The 21,140-nt window shown below is 40.3% G+C and overlaps 2 protein-coding genes across 4 annotated transcripts; one reads left to right on the plus strand and one right to left on the minus strand.

Moving 5' to 3' along the window:
• The first annotated feature begins 2,709 nt into the window (after positions 1–2,709).
• LOC137274126 (carbonyl reductase [NADPH] 1-like) lies at positions 2,710–9,006 on the plus strand. The gene is made up of 8 exons (XM_067807137.1): positions 2,710–2,800; positions 4,080–4,161; positions 5,090–5,268; positions 5,489–5,601; positions 6,053–6,181; positions 7,321–7,462; positions 7,840–7,903; positions 8,334–9,006. Exons 1-8 carry the CDS (start codon positions 2,777–2,779, stop codon positions 8,426–8,428), a joined length of 828 nt encoding a protein of 275 aa, XP_067663238.1. The 5' UTR covers positions 2,710–2,776; the 3' UTR covers positions 8,429–9,006.
• Positions 9,007–10,151: 1,145 nt separating this feature from the next.
• On the minus strand, positions 10,152–21,132 carry LOC137274121 (protein tumorous imaginal discs, mitochondrial-like). 3 transcript variants are annotated; one of them, XM_067807131.1, is made up of 12 exons: positions 20,745–21,132; positions 18,932–19,080; positions 18,375–18,458; positions 17,755–17,848; positions 17,382–17,521; positions 16,777–16,929; positions 16,140–16,352; positions 15,613–15,741; positions 14,940–15,055; positions 13,709–13,806; positions 13,367–13,479; positions 10,152–12,863 (listed from the first exon to the last, which is right to left on the minus strand). In XM_067807131.1, the coding sequence occupies exons 1-11, from the start codon at positions 20,908–20,910 to the stop codon at positions 13,382–13,384; spliced, it is 1,440 nt and encodes a 479-aa protein (XP_067663232.1). In that variant the 5' UTR covers positions 20,911–21,132; the 3' UTR covers positions 10,152–12,863; positions 13,367–13,381. The 3 variants fall into 3 exon arrangements, with proteins under 3 accessions (XP_067663232.1, XP_067663231.1, XP_067663230.1); XM_067807130.1 differs by having other exon boundaries at positions 13,367–13,482; XM_067807129.1 differs by lacking the exon at positions 13,367–13,479.
• Between the last annotated feature and the right edge of the window lie 8 nt (positions 21,133–21,140).

The raw sequence follows: 21,140 nt of genomic DNA on the forward strand, positions 1-21,140 counted from the left end.
TTCAAGTAAGAGACTACTACTTTGATCGGGTGATTTAGCTCCATGACCTGTCTGATCGTAAGTAAGCTAATGGCGTGGATCGCTGCTCATTATATCAGCCACTTGAACATTTGTTTACAGTTAATAAAACATGAAACTTGCGTACTACAGGAAAAGACAGGAAAAACAAAAACAAAAAAAAAAGAAAAAGCCCAAAACAAACAAACAAAAAACCCCGTTAAGCCAGTCCAGTTTCCATGGAAACGCATATGTACCGGCCTGGCCACAGAGGCTCGGCTATTTGATACAGTGACTTAACTAAAGATGAAGAATTTGGGATGAAGGACAGGACGCAAAGGCTCATAAAGCTTCGGGGAACAACAGGCAACTAGTAACCCATTTGTTGTTGGCGTCGACGTATGGTGGTCTGTGTTTCCGACGGTGAGTTTAGTGTTACGCCACCTTCAGCAATATTCCAGTAATATCACGGCGAGGGACACCTGGACTTCACACCCTATACCCATGTGTAACGTCGGGTAGTACTTGTTAATGATATTCACTAGTGTTCCCTGAAATATAAAGACAGGAGTGAGTGAGTGAGTTTAGTTTTACGCCGCTTTTTAGCAATATTCCAGCAATATCACGGCGGGGGACACCAGAAAATGGGCTTCACACATTGTACCCATATGGGGAATCGAACCCGGGTCTTCGGCGTGACGAGCGAACGCTTTAACCATTAGGCTACCCCACCGCCCCCAGACAGGAGAATCTATTGACTACTGTGTTATCACGGTATCGGTCACCTCTCGGTTTGATAATGGATAATTTTGGAGACGATGTAGATGCCCAGTTTGTCACTGAAATAATTTAGCTCAAGGTAGAATTTTAAGGCGTTTCAGTCACTGTCGCAAACGATGAACATTAGACTTTCAACAATGGCACGTATGACCATTCCAGATTCAGCTGCGGTGGGTAAAATGAAAAGTGCCGATTGGCGTTTGTCGTGAATCCACACCTCTCAGATATCTCAGACTGAATTCTGAACCCAAACACAATTCAGATAGGCATGTTGTAGTTTCACCTCAGGCAAATGTGATTGTTCAAATCTGCTTTTGGTTGTCCAGCAGTGAATGGGTACCCGGTGGGATATTAATTACCATTGGTATTAATTACCATTAAGTAACATAAAGGTTCGTAAGTTAAAAACCCTGGGTACTCAAAATGGGGTGTAATGTTAAGTCCAGCTTATGGGTGTCTGGAAATGAGAAATTAAAAACCCTGGGTACTCAAAATGGGGTGTAATGTTAAGTCCAGCTTATGGGTGTCTGGAAATGAGAACACACAGCATCTTGCGAAATCTGACTTGCACCTGACGTAGGTCCCCAAACCATCTTATATGAGAGCTGTTCCACAAGTAATGGCAGCGCCGGTACCATTACCATGTCTGTATATCAAATATAACAGTCGTAGTGACTTTAGTTGATTGAGAATCCTGGTAGACTTCCGCACGATCCCCCTACCAAACTCGTAGAGAGCACACGGTAGTTCAGAGACAGTAGGAGACAAAGGCTGCATCAACACCTACCGCCATTTTGGTGGAAGAACCGAGACGTCAACAGGCAGGTCAGGCGACCCGGAGATCATCAGTGAAACATTATCTTACCGCATGGACAAGTCACAATCACATCAGACTAAGTTTAGAATTACACTACTTCGGAAAGTCAACACCTTGTATCGAAATACAGTCTTCGCCCTGAGATAGTTTACTTCAGTGTGCAACATTAGATGCTGTGTTTTATTTTGATATAGAACACCAAGATATTTATTGAATGTACATTGTCTCTTAAAACCAGATATGATGTTTTGGTCTGATCTAGTTTTTATGGAACGAGCGCATGCACCAATGTTTGTGACTGGGAATGGCGCAAAGATGTTCTTGATCATAGTGCAGATTGAGTAATCATCACGTTTACATTTCTCACTTTGCTCTGGTTAAAGTCCGTTTAATTCGTTGGGCGTAAAAGCACGTGAGATAATCCAAGTGGCCCTGACACTCTGGGAGGGTGATACCATATCATATTATATAGGAAAATATCCTCACCACTAACTTCCTTGGCTCACCGTTCACACACGTCAAGCACAACCCCTCAGCTGCACAGTTCCTGGTGAATGTTCTAGTGAGAACATGTCATTGCTATTGTCCTTCAAGTAGGATTTTGTAGACCACGTCATTGCTGTTATCCTTAAAGTAGTATTTTGGTAGACCATGTTATTGCTAATTCACTTGAAGTGGGACTTTAGAAACACATGTAATTGCTATTGTTCTTGAAGTACGATTTGTTTTTAATCTCTTATTGCTATTATCTATATATCAGAATTTTAGTATACCATGTTAAAGCTACTGCCCTTCTTGCTATTGTTCTTAACGAGTGTTTTAGACCATGTTATTGCTATTGTCCTTAAAGAAGGATTTATGTAGACCATCACATTGTTCTTAAAGTAGAATTTTTGTAGAACATCTTAATGCTACTGTCCTTAAAGTGTTTCTTTTTTCTTCTTTTTTTGGAACATCTTATTGCTATTTTCCTTAAAGTGGGTCTTTAGAAGAACATGTTATCGCCATTGTCCTTAAAGTAGGATTTTTGTCGAAACGAACACGTATGTGCCACTACAATATTGCATGTCTCTACCTGTGACACTACAACCATACACCACAACCCACTATCTGTTGACCTCGTGTGAATGATAAACGCGACACACACGCCGGTAGGCCACCCGAGGGTCACCAGAAGTGAATATGTCGTCCAAGCTTGTAGCCGTGGTAGGTTTACCTTCTCTTTTGTATGCTTACCAAGCATGTTATTCTTTAACGCTCTTTCATGAAAATGTTACTTAATGTTGTATGTATCTTGAGAACTCCATGATACCTTCTTGGTTTAATGGCGATATTCCACCTTAATAATAAAATGTTAAATCAACTAACTTGTGCACACCTATACTCACGGCAAAACATTTTCATTGGTTTTCACAACAGATTTATTAGGCTTGGAAGTGATCTGTTATTGCAGCTTGCCACTCGATCAATGCCTCTGTTTCAGCCTAAAATCAGTAATTTATCACAGACATAGTCCATATTACTTGAAACTGACATTGTTGGTCGTGTCCATGGGTTATTCATAGCGTGCCCTTATTTATCCTTACCTAAGATATTAGGCGTTGTTGTCAGCTGTTTTAATACTATTTGACATATACATGGTTTTTGGTGGTTTTATGTAATCTATCTTTAGTTGTATTGTATGTGCTTTCAGTGTTAATCGTGCAAAGCAAATTTCCGTCAGGACAATAAGCTTTATCTTATCTTATCAGTTATTATTTGAAGTAGTCCAAACAAAGGCAACAACTCTATCTAGCCTTGTTAACCTTCATGAAAGAATAAAGACGCCTAGCTTCAAGATCGAAGGCTCAAGCGATAAAACACATTTGTGCATTACGGCACACTAATCATTAGTCTCATTTTAATAAGTCTGTCATTTTAATTTCCCTTTGTAATCAAGCGTGGCCATGGTAACCAAGGTCAAGGCCGGTTCCTCAAAGCGACCATAGCGCTACGACAGTCGTAACTCTCATACTTTAACATAGACTTCTGACTGTCGTAGCACTGAGATGGCTTTGAAGATCGGGGCCCTGGGCAACCTGTACTAAGTTTATTACACAATGAAGATGGGAGGAGAAGCGAACTGTAAACACGTGTGGGGATTCCGGAATAGAATAGGTTCCCAGTAAAAAAAGGAAGCGTAGCTATCATTATTTTAAAAACGCCCGGCATTACGCATGAATTTTGCTAAAGATGACCATGAAAGTTAGGCAAGCCCTCAAGACTTTCTAACTATATCCTGATATAAACCTATTAGGCTTAAGCAAAAACGTAGGTTGGCTACTGGCTGACGAAAAAAAGCTGGTTTTTGACTCCTTTAACGTTGAACTCTGCTCACAATATCCACTCCTGGTTTTGTTCTGGATCGAGTATTATGAAGCCACTTCACCCTGTTGGTATGTTAGTCAACAAACAAACACTACTTGGATGGTCATGTTGTTTTCAGGTGACCGGATCCAACAAGGGGGTGGGGTTTGGTATTGCTAGGGCGTTGTGCAAACAGTTTGATGGTGACGTCATTCTAACAGGTGAGTAGGCATAGAGATTACAATCTATATACATTTCACAGACGCACCATCAGTTGTAACGTGGTATCTGGGATGCATCGGGGTAATCAGTTTCATCCTAGAAACAATGTAGATATCCCATGCAATTATTTTTAAGAATTAATTATTTTTAGTTATTTTTTTAATTGAAATACATTATGGTCCCATGAAACATGGATTAGCAAAATCAGCATAACGCATTTTGGACATCATGCGTAAGTCGATACTGACCTCTAGACTTATGACAAGTCGTAACGAACACTTTTTTAATCCTTACAAAGGTACATGCATATCGTCCAATAACCATCAAATATACTAGTAGTCATTTCCCTGTCCTGATTACCTGTCGGAACTAGAAATGTGACAGATCAGAGTGACATCTTTATCAGACTCAGGGGAAGCTGTATGATCCGACGTATGAATTATTTGAATTCCTACAAAACCTTTGGGTGCCGGCAGCGTTCTTTTATATTATCACCAGTTTGACAGTGAAATATCCGACATCTGTATATTTCGATAGTATTACCATTTTCTCCCTCAGTGACACTATCATGCTGTAAAATCCGACATCCTCTACCCCATACTGGAATAATTGTTGCTTTTAATTTCATTACGACCGAGAATGTCGTTTGGTGAAAGCTACGGCAATCAAGGAAGCCCAAGCTTCCCAAACCTTTTATGGTTTAGATACCTGGAGTAAGTGTTCAGATTTGACTCATCGACGGTAAAATGATGTCGGATGTTCAGAGATTTCTTATATGTGTTGAAAATGTTGTGATACTTTTATTAAAACCCATAAACACATGGCCACTGAGGTTTAGAATTGAACAGTCGACCCCTTGATTCAACTCATATTTGTTATTGATGTGGGAAAGGTTGATTTAAACCTCGGAAAATCTCTCAAATGTAGCTCGAGATGTTGACCGGGGTCAGCAGGCTGTCGCTGATCTGAACCAGGAGGGACTCCGGCCTCGCTTCCACCAACTGGACATCACCGACACCGATAGCGTGAATGCCCTCGCGGCGTTCTTGCGGGACAACTATGGTGGACTCGACGTGCTTGTCAATAACGCTGCCATTGCTTACAAGGTATGTAAAAGAGAGAATAGAATTGTGCTGTTTGTACGTGCCTTGTCATGGCGGGTATTCCGATCAAGAGCATCGACATGTAAACTTTGGTCGTAGATGTGATAACATTGGACGTGAGTTGCACACATAAGTATCTAACGTTATCCGACGGTTTGTGTTCTTGTGATACTTCTTGAAATTGAATTATCTTAAATAATAAGATATTTGTTGTCATTTCCAGGGAGACTCACCTGCGCCATTTTCGGAGCAGGCACGTGAGTCTGTCAGATGTAACTTTACAGGGACTCTCAGCGTTACCCGGGCTCTCATGCCCCTTCTCCGTCCTCACGGCAGGTTGGTCGGGTGCAACATTAACAGCAACAACAACCAAAACTAGTGTATCCGCTACTACTACTACTACTACTACTACGCTACTACTACTACTACTACCACCGCCACCACCACCACCACCACCACCACCACTACTACTACTACTACTACTACTACTACTACTACTACTACCACCACCACCACTACTACTACTGCTACTGCTACTGCTACGAAGCCGTTACTACCACAACCACCACCGCTACCAACACAAATGAGTCAGAGACAAACTGTTCCGTTTTATTCTATTAACCGGATATATAGTTTTTGAATGATTCTGTATAATACTTTTATGGCCACTATGGTCACACAACAACATTATCTTTGACACAAAGAGTAGAAAATTCGACCTATGTAGATTATCCTTGGAATTTGACAACAACAGATTCCATAAAATGTACACACATCTCTGTTTCAGGGTAGTTATAGTGTCGAGCGAGGCATCTAAGCGTGCGATGGACAAATGTTCTTCAGAACGACGGGCGCAGTTCAGAGATCCCAGCTTAACCATGGAGGGATTGCAGTCTCTGATGGCGGAGTTTGTACAGTGAGTACATCCTCGGCAGACAGGGGACCCATATTTCCATTGGAATTTCCAAGAGCTCATAATCACCATAATCATAATCAAACACTTTTAAGATATTCATACACACTGTCATTCCTCCTTCATGTGTCACAAATAAGCAGTAGGAGCAATTACTGCACAGCATAGAAAATATGCAAAACGATGACGATATTTACAAATGTCTCCATAACTCAAATATGTATATATTTTTCAAGACATTTGCAAAGTTAACGGCCAAGTGATACATACATTTCAAGCAGTGGTAATATGGACTTCGGATTTAGTTCATTTTCTAAAATGCAACCGTTTAGAAAAAAATTGTCTTTTCGTGTGGTACAAGTAAGGCCTTCCTTTCGTGGTAGTTTTCCCAACGAATATGTGCGTACCATCGGCACCCTTGACCTTCGACATTATATCCCATTTTATTTTCATGAACTGCAACGTTGATGGTTCAGATTTAATTAAAATGAGGACCCTGTGATAATGTATGGGGGTGTTCATGCAAGCAACTGTTCGGTCTAGTCTATTGTGCATACAGTCAAACCCCGTTTACCCGGACGTTTTCGTTTCACTGTATGTATATGAATGTCATAACGAAACCGTGGGCAGAGACAAAATTCATTCACTCACAAGCCACTTACGTAACTGAAAGATACTATTTTTTAAAAATTACGAAAGTATAATTTTAACCCTCGATCATATTAAATCAAGACCTACCAACGTTTTCACAATATATTAGGAAGAAGGATAAAAGGATGTTAAACCGACGGTCGTCATATAGAACATTCGGAGTGAACAATGTTCTCAAAATGTTCCTTACTGGTGTATTAACGTCTTCATGGGAGGGGCGGTGCATGGGGTAGCTTAGTGGTTATTGCGTTCGCTCATCACGCCGAAGACTCACTCATCATAGGAAAGGCTGATTTGTAAATCGGTGTAAAACACCTTCCAGTTGGGTCAGGTTCTGTGCAGGAAGATCCCTTTGCTGCACACGACGACCAGTCATGTCCCCGATATGTTCCAAATAAGACCGGGCACACTCAGTAGTGAGATATGTTAACTTTGTGTATATATAAAGTTCTTTATGTATAGATAAGGACACATAATGTTCTCCATATCAGGGATGCTGCCTCAGGAGCACATCAAGAGCGGGGCTGGCCGAACACAGCTTATGGGGTGTCCAAGATCGGCGCGACGGTGATGTCGTTTATACTGATGCGAGAACTTGCTGCAGACCCGCGAGAGGATATAATTGTAAACAGTGTAAGTCTCCTCGCCAGCTTGTGTTTTTTCAGTTACATTTTTTCACTTAAGTAGGTACTCATATATGTTCGTCAGATGTAGCTGTAGCTGTAGCTGTAGTTCCTACTGTCTGGAACGTTAGTTATTTATATCTTGAGGTACCCTGATATTTCTGCCATTATTTATTAAATATGATTTGTGCCATAATTAACATTGTGAAATATTTCTATTGGGAGAGATCTTCATATAAGCATCATGCCTGTTGATGTTCTCAAATCCAAAACAGCAAGGTCTATATAATTCGTGATCTGTGTGACTAACATTGATCGGTATCCGATACGGCTTTGGTGTAAAAGCTATTTGGTGTAATTCAGATGACGTCACCATGTCTGTTTCAGTGTTGCCCTGGTCACGTGGACACAGACATGTCCAGTCACAAGGGTCCGCTGACCATCGACCAAGGTAAATTCCTACGCAACTCTCAGCTACATGCAGTTGGGCTATAGTTGGTGTGAATAGAGCTGAATGAGGAATATACAGGGATGTGAAAATAATAATTATTATTATATATTGAACTGAAGGGCGGGTGTGAATAGAGTTGAATGAGGAACATACAGGGATGTGAAAATAATTATACATTGAACTGAAGGGCGGGTGTGAATAGAGTTGAATGAGGAACATCCAGGGATGTGAAAACAAGTGAACATTGAAGAGAAGTGCCAGTGTGAATCTGGTACTTATGTACGAAAGTGCCTGGTTCATACAGAAATTCGTTGAGTGATTAGGTGAGTGAATGGTGGTTGGGTGGATTCGGGAGTGGGTGTGTTCGTGAGTGAATGAATGACGATGTCCTGCATTTCCATGATGACACTGTTACCTTTGTCTCTTTCAGGTGCCGATACCCCTGTCTTCTTGGCGCTGTTACCCCCCGGCGTTGAGGGACCAAAGGGACAGTTCTGTCGTCTTAGAAAGGCCGAGGACTGGTGACACTTAACCAAGCATTGTAATTCCACCAAACCACTGCAGAAGAATATATGCCGTCTCTGAAGTATGGAGTACTGTGAGGGACATAACCGCGATCATGACCAGCGGAAGCGAGCCAGATATGTCGAAAGTGCGAGGCTGTCAGATCGCGAGAATGTGGCTTACAGATTCAATACTGAGCTCACTTTGCAAATGTCAGTAATGCCATGATAATACTTCCATCATCTCAAAACCTGAATGTCTTAGTGTACACCTGTATGACTCAAGCACTAATGTTACTGTTTAAACAAAATGGCGTGTTCTTAAGTGTTAAAGTTTCACTGTTTACAGTCGTCTATAAAGTGAGAAAAATTACCTACTTCTTTATTTTGAGGAACATGACTTCAGAAAATGCTGTTATTCCTTCAGATGCTACGAACATAACCCGAAACGTACTGTTCCTCATAATGCAGCAGGTGACATACATATCTTTTGTCTGCTTTTTGTGTATCACTTTGAAACGCCATGCCTAAAGATTGCAGTGTCGTTTGTATCATTTTTTTGCCCATAAACTTAAATCATTAAAAACGAAATGAATGTTTTCTCTTAATTATTATTTTTCTAAACAGGGGGATTCTACCAAAGTATCAAACATGGTGTTATCTCACAATGGAGCTGGAAATTGTCCTTGTATTTACAGATTATGATATCTTTCGATTGAAAAAAACATAAGTGATACAACTTAATAGTAGCCTAGGTGACGCCAGACTGTTTCAAAAATGGCTGTTCATAAAGCGTCTCTTTCCGCGCACTCGTGTAACCCAAGCTGCCTGTGAGGCACTAGGAGGTTAAAAGTCATATGGCTTATCCCACTGCGTACCCATTCACTGCTGTGTGAACAGAGGCAATTCATGAACAAACTCTCCTATCACATGTGCTCTGTTGTGGGGCAGGACTGAAGTCCCAGAAACTCTCAGGAGTCAAGTTGCCAAAGACTGTATGTGGCCAACCACCACCACTCATGACGGACAACCCTGTGGCATGCATTCCGATTATATGTCATTTCTGAGCCTCTGATATACTCCGCAGTGTCATTTTCAGAGAGAATGGGAACACTGCAAGACAGCTGATCGACATTCCCAATTTGACATCTGGAAATACGGCATATCAGAGAATGCATTTTGATGAGTGGCATTTTGGACGTGCATTCCACGCACTGACGTCTTACGTCATCTGGAAACCCGGACGGTCTTATACTTACGATAGAGCACAGTGCTTGCTATAATCAACACCAAAATTACATTTGAAATTAATAATAGCATGTTATCAGTTGTCTCGAAGATGGTTAATTTTTTTGAAGGCGCGTGGCTCTTTGTACGGATTTTAGGAAGTTTTTTAAGTCGGTGCAAAGGAGGAGTATGGAGATGTGGAGTATGGAGATGCATTCATTCTGACTGTTCTTGTGTCTGCTGGCTCATCATTTGGACAGTAGACTCTAGGGTGAACACTTAACCTTTCGAAGTAACAACAGAGATACATCACGGTTTGGGTAACTCAAGAACCCACATTGGAATACACACTCATTGCAAAAGCAGTCTGCTGCACACCGCGAGTTGTGGAACAAATATCAAAATAAGAATATACTTTTGTTGGATTCAGTTGTTGTATGTGTCAGTTTGTGAAAGTCTCTCACTGTACTTGCTGAAAATATGAACCTCTCTCGTTGACAATGAATTACTATTTCTCATCAGTTCTATGCATTTATTTGCATATATTAAATGCAATGACAGTCAAAATTATACCTCTGGTTTCTCTCACGCTCACACACTCATACTTAACTATTCAAACTCAACAACAACAAAGACTCCTCTAAATCTGTATGAACTACATCACAACTGACTTCACACATTAGCATCTGGACCAGCTGCTGTCCCAGGCACAGGTAGTATCCATGCATCAACTTCTGTGATGAGGCATACCACAAATACACACCTCTAGAACTGAGGTTGGATATATATCTTGGAGTTTGAGAATCATTAACTATACATTCGGGGTGTAATTAAGCAAAAATGCCAAACATGTCTGAAATAAATAAATAAATAAATATATCTTTCACATCAGTCGTTCATAGCGACAGGTTTTTGCATGGATTATTAACAAACCGAAGCCTGCACATAATTTAGAATCAGACCAAGAGGAAAATCCTTAATTGTGTCAGAAAATTATAACTTTTAAGAAAATTATAACTTTTTTAGCCACAAAAGTTAATGTATAATATTATCAGTAACACAATATTATCCGATTATCAGCCCTACCCAGAACAAAGTAACAGTCCTATTTTTTTATGCATACCCAGGGATATTTTTCACAAAGTGACTTTAGCCGCAAGAAAATCATTACTCCCATACTTTAATATAGGCACATACTGCTAAGATAGCTGTCTTTACTTAGTCCATCACTTCCATGTTACCGTTTTCAATGCTTCAAAAATACATCTCATGACAAGAATATCTGATGAACCCAAGGTATCAGAGCCTCCTTTCACACAGCACTGAACGCATTGTAAGTCGCTAAGGCAACCTTTGTGAAATGTTAAAGAATGGCAGTTAAGGTTAACCTTAGTAAAGGTTGTTTCGTGAAAGAAGCCCCTGATGTGAAACAGCTAATGGAAGCATAAATGCTGGGGCTGTCTACTGATGTATATCATAGAGACTGACAGGAAGCAATGGAAAAGACATTATTCCCTTGAAATAGCTGGGAAATGGTCACAGATTTTAGGGAGAAAATGAATACATGACATCACTGACAAAATAAATCTTTTCAGGAAATATATACACAAGGGTGTGTCTATGTGTTCAAGACAAGGACGAACACATTGCTTAGCAATGTAAAACTGAAAATCACTTTTCAATGGAACCACACACAGTAGACCACACAGATCGCAACAAACCAAACAAGCTCAAACTTAATTTGTTGTGGGCTCCACTGAAAATGTATCCAGCTATACAATGCTAAAGTTAGGGGACTGGTCTTATTCATAATGGTTGTAGTAGATATTTCTATTTAAAGACTTTGATTGAAATACCACAGACCATATTCATCCATCCATATGAAAACATAATAGCCTGTCTAGTGATCTGCCATGACTTGTCAACAATACATGAAAGTTCATGAATAGATCCTATCAGTTAAAGACAGATTCTTGCAGTTACCAGCTAACCTTTACAGTCAAGCAAATGTCTTATACTGGTTGAACCTTATGATACTTGTCAGTCTGTCTGTCTGTCTGTCTGTCTGTCTGAATGAGAAGTAGTTTTCATGGCAGGCACTCCAGGACATAAATCTCAGCAGCTGATCCAGAAATGTCCACATTGCCCATCATCTCCCGTTACAGTATGTACATTAACATGCATATTTACAGGATAGCTATACAATATTCAGTAAACAATGGTTGTTGATTAATCAAATGAACATTCTATCACAAATTCAAATTAAATGCAGGTATACACGTTCTCTGGTTTATAACTGAGAGGAACACTAGATGTCTGATGGAAAAACAGTTGAAAACACATCCCTATAACCCATGAAAATTGCATTTCATAAGCAGTTTATAAACAAACAGGTTCTGTTTATCAGGTTCTAGCGAGGTCTATGATTCTACCTGTGTGCTAAATGCAGTTTGATCACACAAGCAGTTAATATTGAAAATCAGCTTCCACCAGAGATTACCATCACTGTCATTCATCACACACACAGGGAGGGGAATCACAGTTGATGCATACAGGTTCTGGCCACACTGACATCACTTAGCATCTGAATGAGAAGACATGGAGGATGACAGCATCACAGGAAGTAATGACAATGAAATACACTGAGCTTCAGAGCTAACCAGCAATGAACAGAGGGTGGGAAAACACAGGCAACAACATGCTGGCCCTGAAGACAGGAGGTAGTCTATTTTACTATTATATGAACATGAGTAGATCGTTGACCCTAACTCCAATTCTGTGGTGTAGGCTAAGACAGTACAAGCTCATGGTGAAATAATTTTTCTTGTAATACAGACATGCACATTCTTTTGAAGCATTTGAAAAAATCAGCGCTTTAAACGACAGAAATGTCACATGTTATTTGGGATAAAATGTACCAATTCCCATCAAATGCCTTTCCAAATTTGTTGGCAGACAATGCAGTTTTTGAATTAATGCCATCCACAAAATCTCTCAGCTGGAGCTTTTCTTCTTCATCCCTTCATCATCACTATCATCATCTTCCTCCTGAACTGTTTCTTTCTTGTCTTCAACATTTGTCTTAGCTGACTCTTTCTTGTCGACGTTTGTCTGAAATGTGTCTTTCTTATCTGTCCTGTTGTCTTCTAGCTGTTCAATCTTCTCAAGTCCTCTCAATGCCTGTCTGATCTGAGCCACAAGTCCTCCCTCATCATTGATGGCTTGAAAACCTGGTGAAGGGCAGTGTGCGAAGGATAATGGCAGAGTGTGGTATAACAATGGCACAAAGCAAAAAGGGTGATAAAAACCAGAAAGATTTCATTTCTCCTTTTCAGAGGACGATCTCCATGACGAGTTCACAATGAGTCTACCAGAGCTTATTACAACTACACTGTATTCTTGAATTTGTAACATGTTGATTGTCCTCATATATCTACTTGTATCATTTTGTAGTGATATGCCAGCATGAGTGAAGATATTACCTTATGCAAACAGGAAAACTCTGGCATAACCAGATCATATATTTTCTGCATCTATGATTTTCAAAAATCCTACTTTGTCAGTCAGCCATTCATAGTCTACATGACTTGGTAAATTTAAACAGAAACAGGAAAAAAGGTATCTGAGAAGTGATATTCCCATTTATACAATGATAAATACAAATCAGTTATACATGTACATTATGAACAATTACAGATAACAATAATTATAATCAAGGTACTTCAATTCATACTATGAAAAGCCAGTGTTATCCAAAAAGAGTCTTTTTGATTTTGCCGAGGAATCCCCCCTCGTCTTTCTCGTCCTCATGTTTCTCACTATCACTCTTTCCTCCATCCTTCTTTCCTGCTGAAACACAGAAAAGAAGGACCTGTCTATGTCATATGACGTTTAAATGGAAGATATGCAATGAAAAAATGTTTGTGATCCAGGGAAACTAATTTTGAATATAATACAAGATTGAACTGGCTAATCACAGGATATTTATGATGTTCCCAGTCTATCTTTAAGAATAACGTCATGAAATTTAAAAAAGTTACTTTAGATATTGCTGCTCCTGATGATGCCTGCTTACCTGACTGTGTCCTGGCCACGCCGTCAACCGTTCCCTCCACTCCCTTCTCAAGCTCCGCATATGCCAGTATCAGTGCTTTCTGTTCTGTGCTCAGCCGCCTGACAAGAGATTCAAGTTTCTGTCTGTATGTCATAAACTGATGACAATGCATACCATGTATGGCTTCAATATCCACATTGCATACCATGTACAGCTTCAATATTTACACTGCATACCATGGGGGCTTCAACATATTCACTGCAAACCAGGTATGGAATCAATAGTCATACTGCATTCCACTGCTTCAATTTACATACTGCATCCCATTCCTTACATTTACATTGGCGCATTCCACTGCTTCAAATTGCATACTGCATCCCATTCCTTACATTTACACTGGCGCATCCCACTGCTTCAATTTACATACTGCATCCCATTCCTTACATTTACATTGGCGCATTCCACTGCTTCAATTTACATACTGCATCCACATGCTTATTACTTCAAATTGCATACTGCATCCCAATGCTTAAAGCTTCAAATTACATACTGTATAAATTGCTTCAACGTACATACTGCATACCCTGTATTTATTCAAAGAACATTCTGTGTACCAATGAATATGACTAAGGGCTCTTCTTCACAACATCATAGTCATGTCATCCAATTCATAAATACATGTACATCAGCGAGTTAACAAGTTTTTGTAAGCCATTTCAAACTATATGGTGTACATGAGACAAGACAATCAATAGGGTATATCAGGCAGAACGACTGAGACTAGAGGCTAAGTAAGTGAATAAAGGATTAGACAAGTTGTGTCTACATGCACTGTAGGGTTATGTGAGTGAGTGAGAGAGTATGATAAGTTATCCACAACTTTCAACAGTACACCAGCCTTATGGTGGCGGTCTCTAAATAATCGAGTGTGGACCAGACAGTTCAGTGATTAACAGCATACAGCATTGACATGTGCAAATGGGATACAATATGATGCGTCAGCCAAGTCATGAAGTCTGGCCACCGTATCCTGTCCCTAGCCTCTTACGACACGCATGGGTTACTCTCCATGGGTTGTTAAAGTATGTGAGACTTGGGTCTATGACATATACCACCCAGTACAGGTATTGCAAACTGGACACTCATTATAGGTGTACAGGTTTTAACATTCAGTAAGAGTACCACAGAATAGACGTGAGGTGATTTTATTGTACCCAGATGTAAGGCACAAGAATGAACACCTACTACTTACGTGGGTATTTTAATCTTGATATGGACATAGTGATCTCCGTAGCCATAGCTGTTGACTCGGCTGATTCCCTTTCCCGGCAGTCGTATCTTCTCATGGGACTGTGTGCCACTGGGGATCTAGAAAAACAAGTGAACACTGAATAGGAATAAAAGTGTAGGAGTGCATGTGGGTGTGGGTGTGAGTCTGGGCATGGGCGAGGGCATGGGCATAGACATGGGCGTTGGCGTGGGCGTGGGCATGGGCGTGGGTGTGGGCGTGGGCATGTTTGTGGGAGCGCATGTGGATGTGGGATGGGGAGGGGAGTGCTTGTGGATGTGGGAGGGGGAAATGGGTGTGGGTGTGGGTGTGGGTGTGGGTGTGGGTGTGGGTGTGGGTGTGGGTGTGGGTGTGGGTGTGGGTGTGGGTGTGGATTTGGATGTTTTATTGCCTAGAAATGTAACCAGGGTGAACAAGGATTTGTACAAACAGTCACAGGTCACAACTCTCCAACGCAAATTGTGATGTCCTTTGCCTCTGATGCTGGATAAAAAGCCCTTGAAGTAATGTTTTTAACAGCATTCAAGTGTGTTGTGCTGAGAAACCAAGGATCATACTCAAAGCAAATTCGTGGTCTTACCAAGCTGTTGTGACAAAGGGAGGCAACTCATCAGGCAATGCAGAATAACAATCTTACCGTTAACAGTATGTCGTCGTATATTCCTGGTATGCGTAGCGTACCTCCAAGGATGGATTGTGAAAGACTAACAGTAACATCGCTGTGCACATCAGCTCCTTCGCGCCGAAACACTCGACTCTTTGCCACCTGAAAAATACATACAAATACTATAGATAAGGACAAGTGAAATGCATGTTCAATGGTACATTCACTAAACATACTTCAACTTTCGATGCAAGTGATCAAGGAGAGTGAGTGACCAGTTTGATTTTATGCCACTTATATTTCAGCAATATTATGAATGGGGATGCCAGAAATAGGTTTCACACATTGGGGAATCGAACTTGGGCCTATGGCATGATGAGTGTACCCTTTAACCACTGGGCTACCCTACCATCCCTCAGAAAGAGAAACAAGGGATACACTCATGAGTATCCATTTTCACAATGTGTTGCTATCTGCCCTCAAAAACTTGTGATGCAAATCACAACAGCAGTCAGTCAAGAACATTCATTCTACACTATGTGACTCTAAGTTACACTTACTTTGAATGTAATAAAGATTTCCTGTCTGCCCACAGGCATCCTGACTGTCTGTCCATGCTCCACCCCTGCTGGGACGGGAACTGTCACTCTTTTCCTCATAATGAGGCTGCCCTTTCCGTTACACTCTGTACATGGTGTCTTGATCAACACACGACTCCCAAAGCAGTGTCGACATGTTGTCCGCATCATGAACGGCCCAGTGTTGATTGTTTCCTGTCACAATCATTTAAAATGTCACCAGCAGCATTACAAGAAGACATGGTCATCAATATCCCATCACCAACAGTTCCTGTTTTCAACTCCACAACGAGATTCATGTCCTCTTACCAAATACCACATCTGGTTTCCCTTCTACAACAGTTACTGTGAAAATCTGTTTTCACTGGGGATAACATGGTCTAAGTAAAGAAACCCTAACAAGGGCCAGAACTCTGTAAAAAATTGCAAAATGGTTTCTTTTTTCAAAAAACATCAAGGCACATGTGTTGACAACAAATTTGGTTTTCCTATAACGTTAAAGGAATACCTGTCAAGCTGCGTTACATATCCAAGGCATATTTAAATGAGTACATTCACTGTACTCAGATGTGAAAGCTGTAACTGATAACTGTTTTTGAAATACATCTATACAAATTACCATTCCTGTCCCATTGCAGAAATGGCACTTGACAGGTTTTGTTCCCGGTTCTGCCTTCTTCCCTAAACATTTGGGGCAGACGTCCTTTACATTGACATTGATGTCCTTGTTCACCCCACGAGCTGCTTCTTGAAAAGTCAGGTCCATCATAATCTGGAAGTAAATAAACAAAACACTTTTCTCTGAAACAACAGACTGTGCTCAACAGGAATCAAAGGGAGTTCATCCAAGGAGTTCATCCCTGGAGCTCATTAAAAGGAGTTGATCAGATCAGTTCATCCAAGGGGTTCATCCAAAGGAGTTCATCCTAGGAGCACATCCCAAGAGTTCATCACATAATTTTACTCAAACAAAAGCCTGGATGTGATAAAGGGTTAACAGCTAAATGTTGGGTGGTTTTAGGTAACTTTCAACAATATTCAAGCAATATATATGACCAGAAATATGATCTACAGATTGTAAGTATGTGGTGACTCAAACCTGGCTTTTAAGAGCCTTAACCACTCGACTACCCTCCACCTCCTGTCTACGAGTCCCTGTTCTGGCCTGCTGGCAAAAAGCACCGTCAGTCATCAATTTGTGACGTAAACATACACCATACTTACTTCTGACGCTGGAGCAAACCCAAACTTGGACTCTTCAAAGTCATTCATGTTGCCGAAACCAGACATACGGAATCCAGCATTGCCGAAAATATTCCTGAACAGTTCCTCTGGATCAATGGAGCTGTGGAAGTGTTCAAACCCTGTAACAGAATAGAAACTGATTCAGGAAGTGATTACGGTTGAACATGACAAATGCAGCTTTGCTGCTGTGTTTGTTTTGTTTGTTTCTAACGCTTTTCTCAGCAAAATTTCAGCTAAATGGCTGTGGACTGTAGAGAATGGAGTCTTGATCAGACAATCCATGATGAATATGATGAAATCAAACAAAGGAATGAATGCAAGTTAATGAGATAAGAATACAGGCAAGGCTTACCAGAGAATCCACCCTGTCTCTGTCCTGCACTCTCTGCACCCCCAGCCATCCCATATGCGTCATACTGCTGTCTCTTGGCTGTGTCCCCCAGCACCTGCACACATCAACACATGCCATCAACATCATGTACTAAAGGGGTTCATTATCTAGACCACCACACATACCAAATGTGCCATACAGCTGGGGTGAGTTATCAGTTGGAATGTTACTTTCGGAATATGGCACCAACTGAGTGACTGAATATGGTTTTTTGCCACTGTAAGCAATGTTCCAACAGAACAGGGACTCTGAGTCTAAAAATAGGTACAAACAATATTTTGCCATTCTTCAATTTGTTTTGCTTGTTTGTCTGATTAAAGTTCACTCAGCTATATTCCAGGAATATGTTGGCGGTTTGTGAGTAAAGAAGTCTGGACCAGACAATCCAGAGATCAACAGCAAGAGCACCGATCTCCCATTTGGGAAACAATGATAAGAATCAACCAAGACAGTGACCTGGAGCACCAATAGTTGCCACTTATGACAAGTATAGGTTGCCATTGACCAATTCTAACCCAGATCTTCGTGGCAGATGAAAGAGCAAATCTTTGAGAGGAGGTCAAAAGGTGGAACATGCATACCTCATAAGCCTCTGACACTTCTTGAAACTTGGAGGCAGCTGAGGCATCGTTCTTGTTGACGTCAGGATGGTACTTCTTGGCAAGCTGCAGGAGGACACAGATGTTGACCAGATACGTTAAGAAATGCCAAATCACAATTACCCAAACACTTATACAAACCTGCAGAGGTTATGAGTTCTTGGAAAAAAGTCATCATTGGGGTACTTATAAGCACTTTTATGTCCATTTAAAATCCTATGACAATTGTAACTATATTTTGTGAAAAAATATTTACGAAACAAAAACTTGTTTAGTCATGTGAGACCACCCCATGGTGAATCAAACGCGGGTCTTCGGCATGACGAGCGAATGCATTAACAACTAGGCTATCCCAATGTCCCTCCAAGTAATAGACTCAAAAATTACCCCTAAATATTCCAGACAGTTCTAATTTTGACAAAAATAACCAGAATTTAGGTTTTGGGGCTTACATGTATCCATGTAATCAATCAATGAATAGTAATCAATAATATTTTACAGTAAAATGTACCATTCACTGAGGGTGTTGCCATAGTTACCTGATAGTATTTTTTCTTGATGGTTGCACTGTCTGCTGACCGATCCACTCCAAGCACCTCATAGTAGTCACGCTTGTGTTTAGAGTTTGAAGTGTGGATAAAACAGACAGAGGTCACCTGAGGACATTTCCGCAATGTTTGACCAAAACCTGCAGAAGCAGAAAAAAGACATACACTGAACAGCAAAAGAAACTCAGTACAGAAGGAATGGAAAGACATAAGCATTCTTGTTTTCAACTAATGTAAGGATGCATCATAAATGTATGCATAAAGATAGGAACCAACAAACCCATGTATTGATTTAGTTATTTTATAAAAATAATGTTAAACAATTTTTTAGTAACATGATCTGATAACTGCTCAAACTAGTGTTACTTAATTGCCAGTGATAGAGAAAATGCAAAATCTGATAGCCACTTTGTTAGAAAGAACCTAAAATATTGATGTAAGTTACACAAGCTACTTGATACAACAACCTCTTGTTTACCAGGCTACATAATACATTATACAATGTAAGGACTGCAATATGTAACCTTGTAGTATGTACCTGTACGCATTTCATAAAAAACACATGTAAGTAATCAAGTCATAGTTTAGAATGCAGATGTAGTAGGTCCCAGCACACAACATTATGGGAAACATGTACTACCCATACATCACCCACCTCAGCCTAGGTTATACATAATGTGCACATGTGCCTCCAGTACCAAAAATATCGAAAATGGTTGTAGAATTAAAAAATTCATTACATCCAGAGGGACAAAAAATATTATTGATTGTCCTGACAACACATCTAAGATTTTTTCAGTGTTATCCTGTTCCTTTTAGAACATTCTAAATGCATCATTTCATCAATCAGTCCACATGATCAGTGATAAAAAAATAGTATTGATTGTCCTGACAACACATCTAAGATTTTTTCAGTGTTATCCTGTTCCTTTCAGAACATTCTAAATGCATCATTTCATCAATCAGTCCACATGATCAATGATTCATTCCAGATTTCATACGTAAAAAATGGCTACAGTGCCTGAGCACAAGGTGAACGTTTGGGTGCTGTAAACAAGCATGAAGTATCACCCATGGTTAAGGATTTGCTAATAATAATTTACTGGTATTGCGTTTTTGCAAAATAACCCATCGTAATAATGACTTGTGTGTATCATTGTCACAATGTTATTGATAGCCTCATTCTGCTGCACAAAGTGTGTTCTGGTGGGATGAAATGATGACAGGGGATGAACCTGCATGACAGGGTTACTGTTAAGTCACAGCTACCTGGATCAAAACTTGTGGCATGATTCCACATACTATGAAATTCAAATCCAGACTGACTGTATCAGGCATCTAACAGCATTGGGCGGGCACGCTAGCTGACTTGGCTGACACATGATAATGCATCCCAATCACGTCTATCAATGCTCATGCTATTGACCACTGGAACTGGATTGTCTGTTCCAGGCATGATTGTTTACACGCTTCCACTATATACCTGGATTATTGCCGAGTGTGGTTTATAAAGAACAAACAAACGAAATCTTGAGTCACAACCCTCTGTTCATTGCCTATCACTTGTTATTATAAATGACGCAATTCTGTATCCACAAGGACACGAATCGCCAAAGTGGAATGATGTAATCGCTGCAAAGTCGTCTGATAGTGCACAGTAAAAAGAAGGGTCCAAAATGAAGTACAGTAGTGGAGAATATATTATCTGACAAATATCTCATAAAAATAAATGGGGCAATACATAGCAGGACTGCTCGTTCCGAGTCATTGAACGAAAACTGAATGAGAGTTACATAAATCATACCTATTGCAACATTTGTGGGCTTGAACGATGATGCATATGACAGTGATCTGACTTGTAATGTCGCTGACGTTACGTGCTCCAACTGAAGACATGAACGGACTGCACTACTCTGTGTGTTAACACTGCGACGAGTCAGCTCAGCGCATGTTCGTCTGAGCGCCGCCATGTTTTCTGTTGGATCGTGCTCGAAAGGATTTGAGTTCTTTAGGAGATTTATTTTCCAATTAACTAAAATTCAAATAATATTCCAGGAATCGAAATAATACTTAAATAGTAAGTAAAATGTATTAAGGGTATTGACAAAACGTCTCATTGATAAAAAGGACGAAAATGTCAAATGACATTCGGGTAGTTCCTTTCGGAGCTCTCTCGCATGTTAGCGAATACTCTCGCGTG

Source organism: Haliotis asinina, chromosome 2 (genome assembly GCF_037392515.1).
Source record: "Haliotis asinina isolate JCU_RB_2024 chromosome 2, JCU_Hal_asi_v2, whole genome shotgun sequence".
NCBI lineage: Eukaryota > Metazoa > Mollusca > Gastropoda > Lepetellida > Haliotidae > Haliotis > Haliotis asinina.

Coding starts and splice junctions, on each gene's coding strand:
- LOC137274126 (XM_067807137.1), top strand. CDS start 2,777: ATGTCGTCCAAGCTTGTAGCCGTG. Junction 5,269..5,488: donor ACGCTGCCATTGCTTACAAG/GTATGTAAAAGA, acceptor TGTCATTTCCAG/GGAGACTCACCTGCGCCATT. Junction 5,602..6,052: donor CTTCTCCGTCCTCACGGCAG/GTTGGTCGGGTG, acceptor TCTCTGTTTCAG/GGTAGTTATAGTGTCGAGCG.
- LOC137274121 (XM_067807129.1), bottom strand. CDS start 20,910: ATGGCGGCGCTCAGACGAACATGCGCTGAGCTGACTCGTCGCAGTGTT. Junction 18,459..18,931: donor TCAAGAAAAAATACTATCAG/GTAACTATGGCA, acceptor GTCCTCCTGCAG/CTTGCCAAGAAGTACCATCC. Junction 13,807..14,939: donor ATCAAGATTAAAATACCCAC/GTAAGTAGTAGG, acceptor ATCTCTTGTCAG/GCGGCTGAGCACAGAACAGA.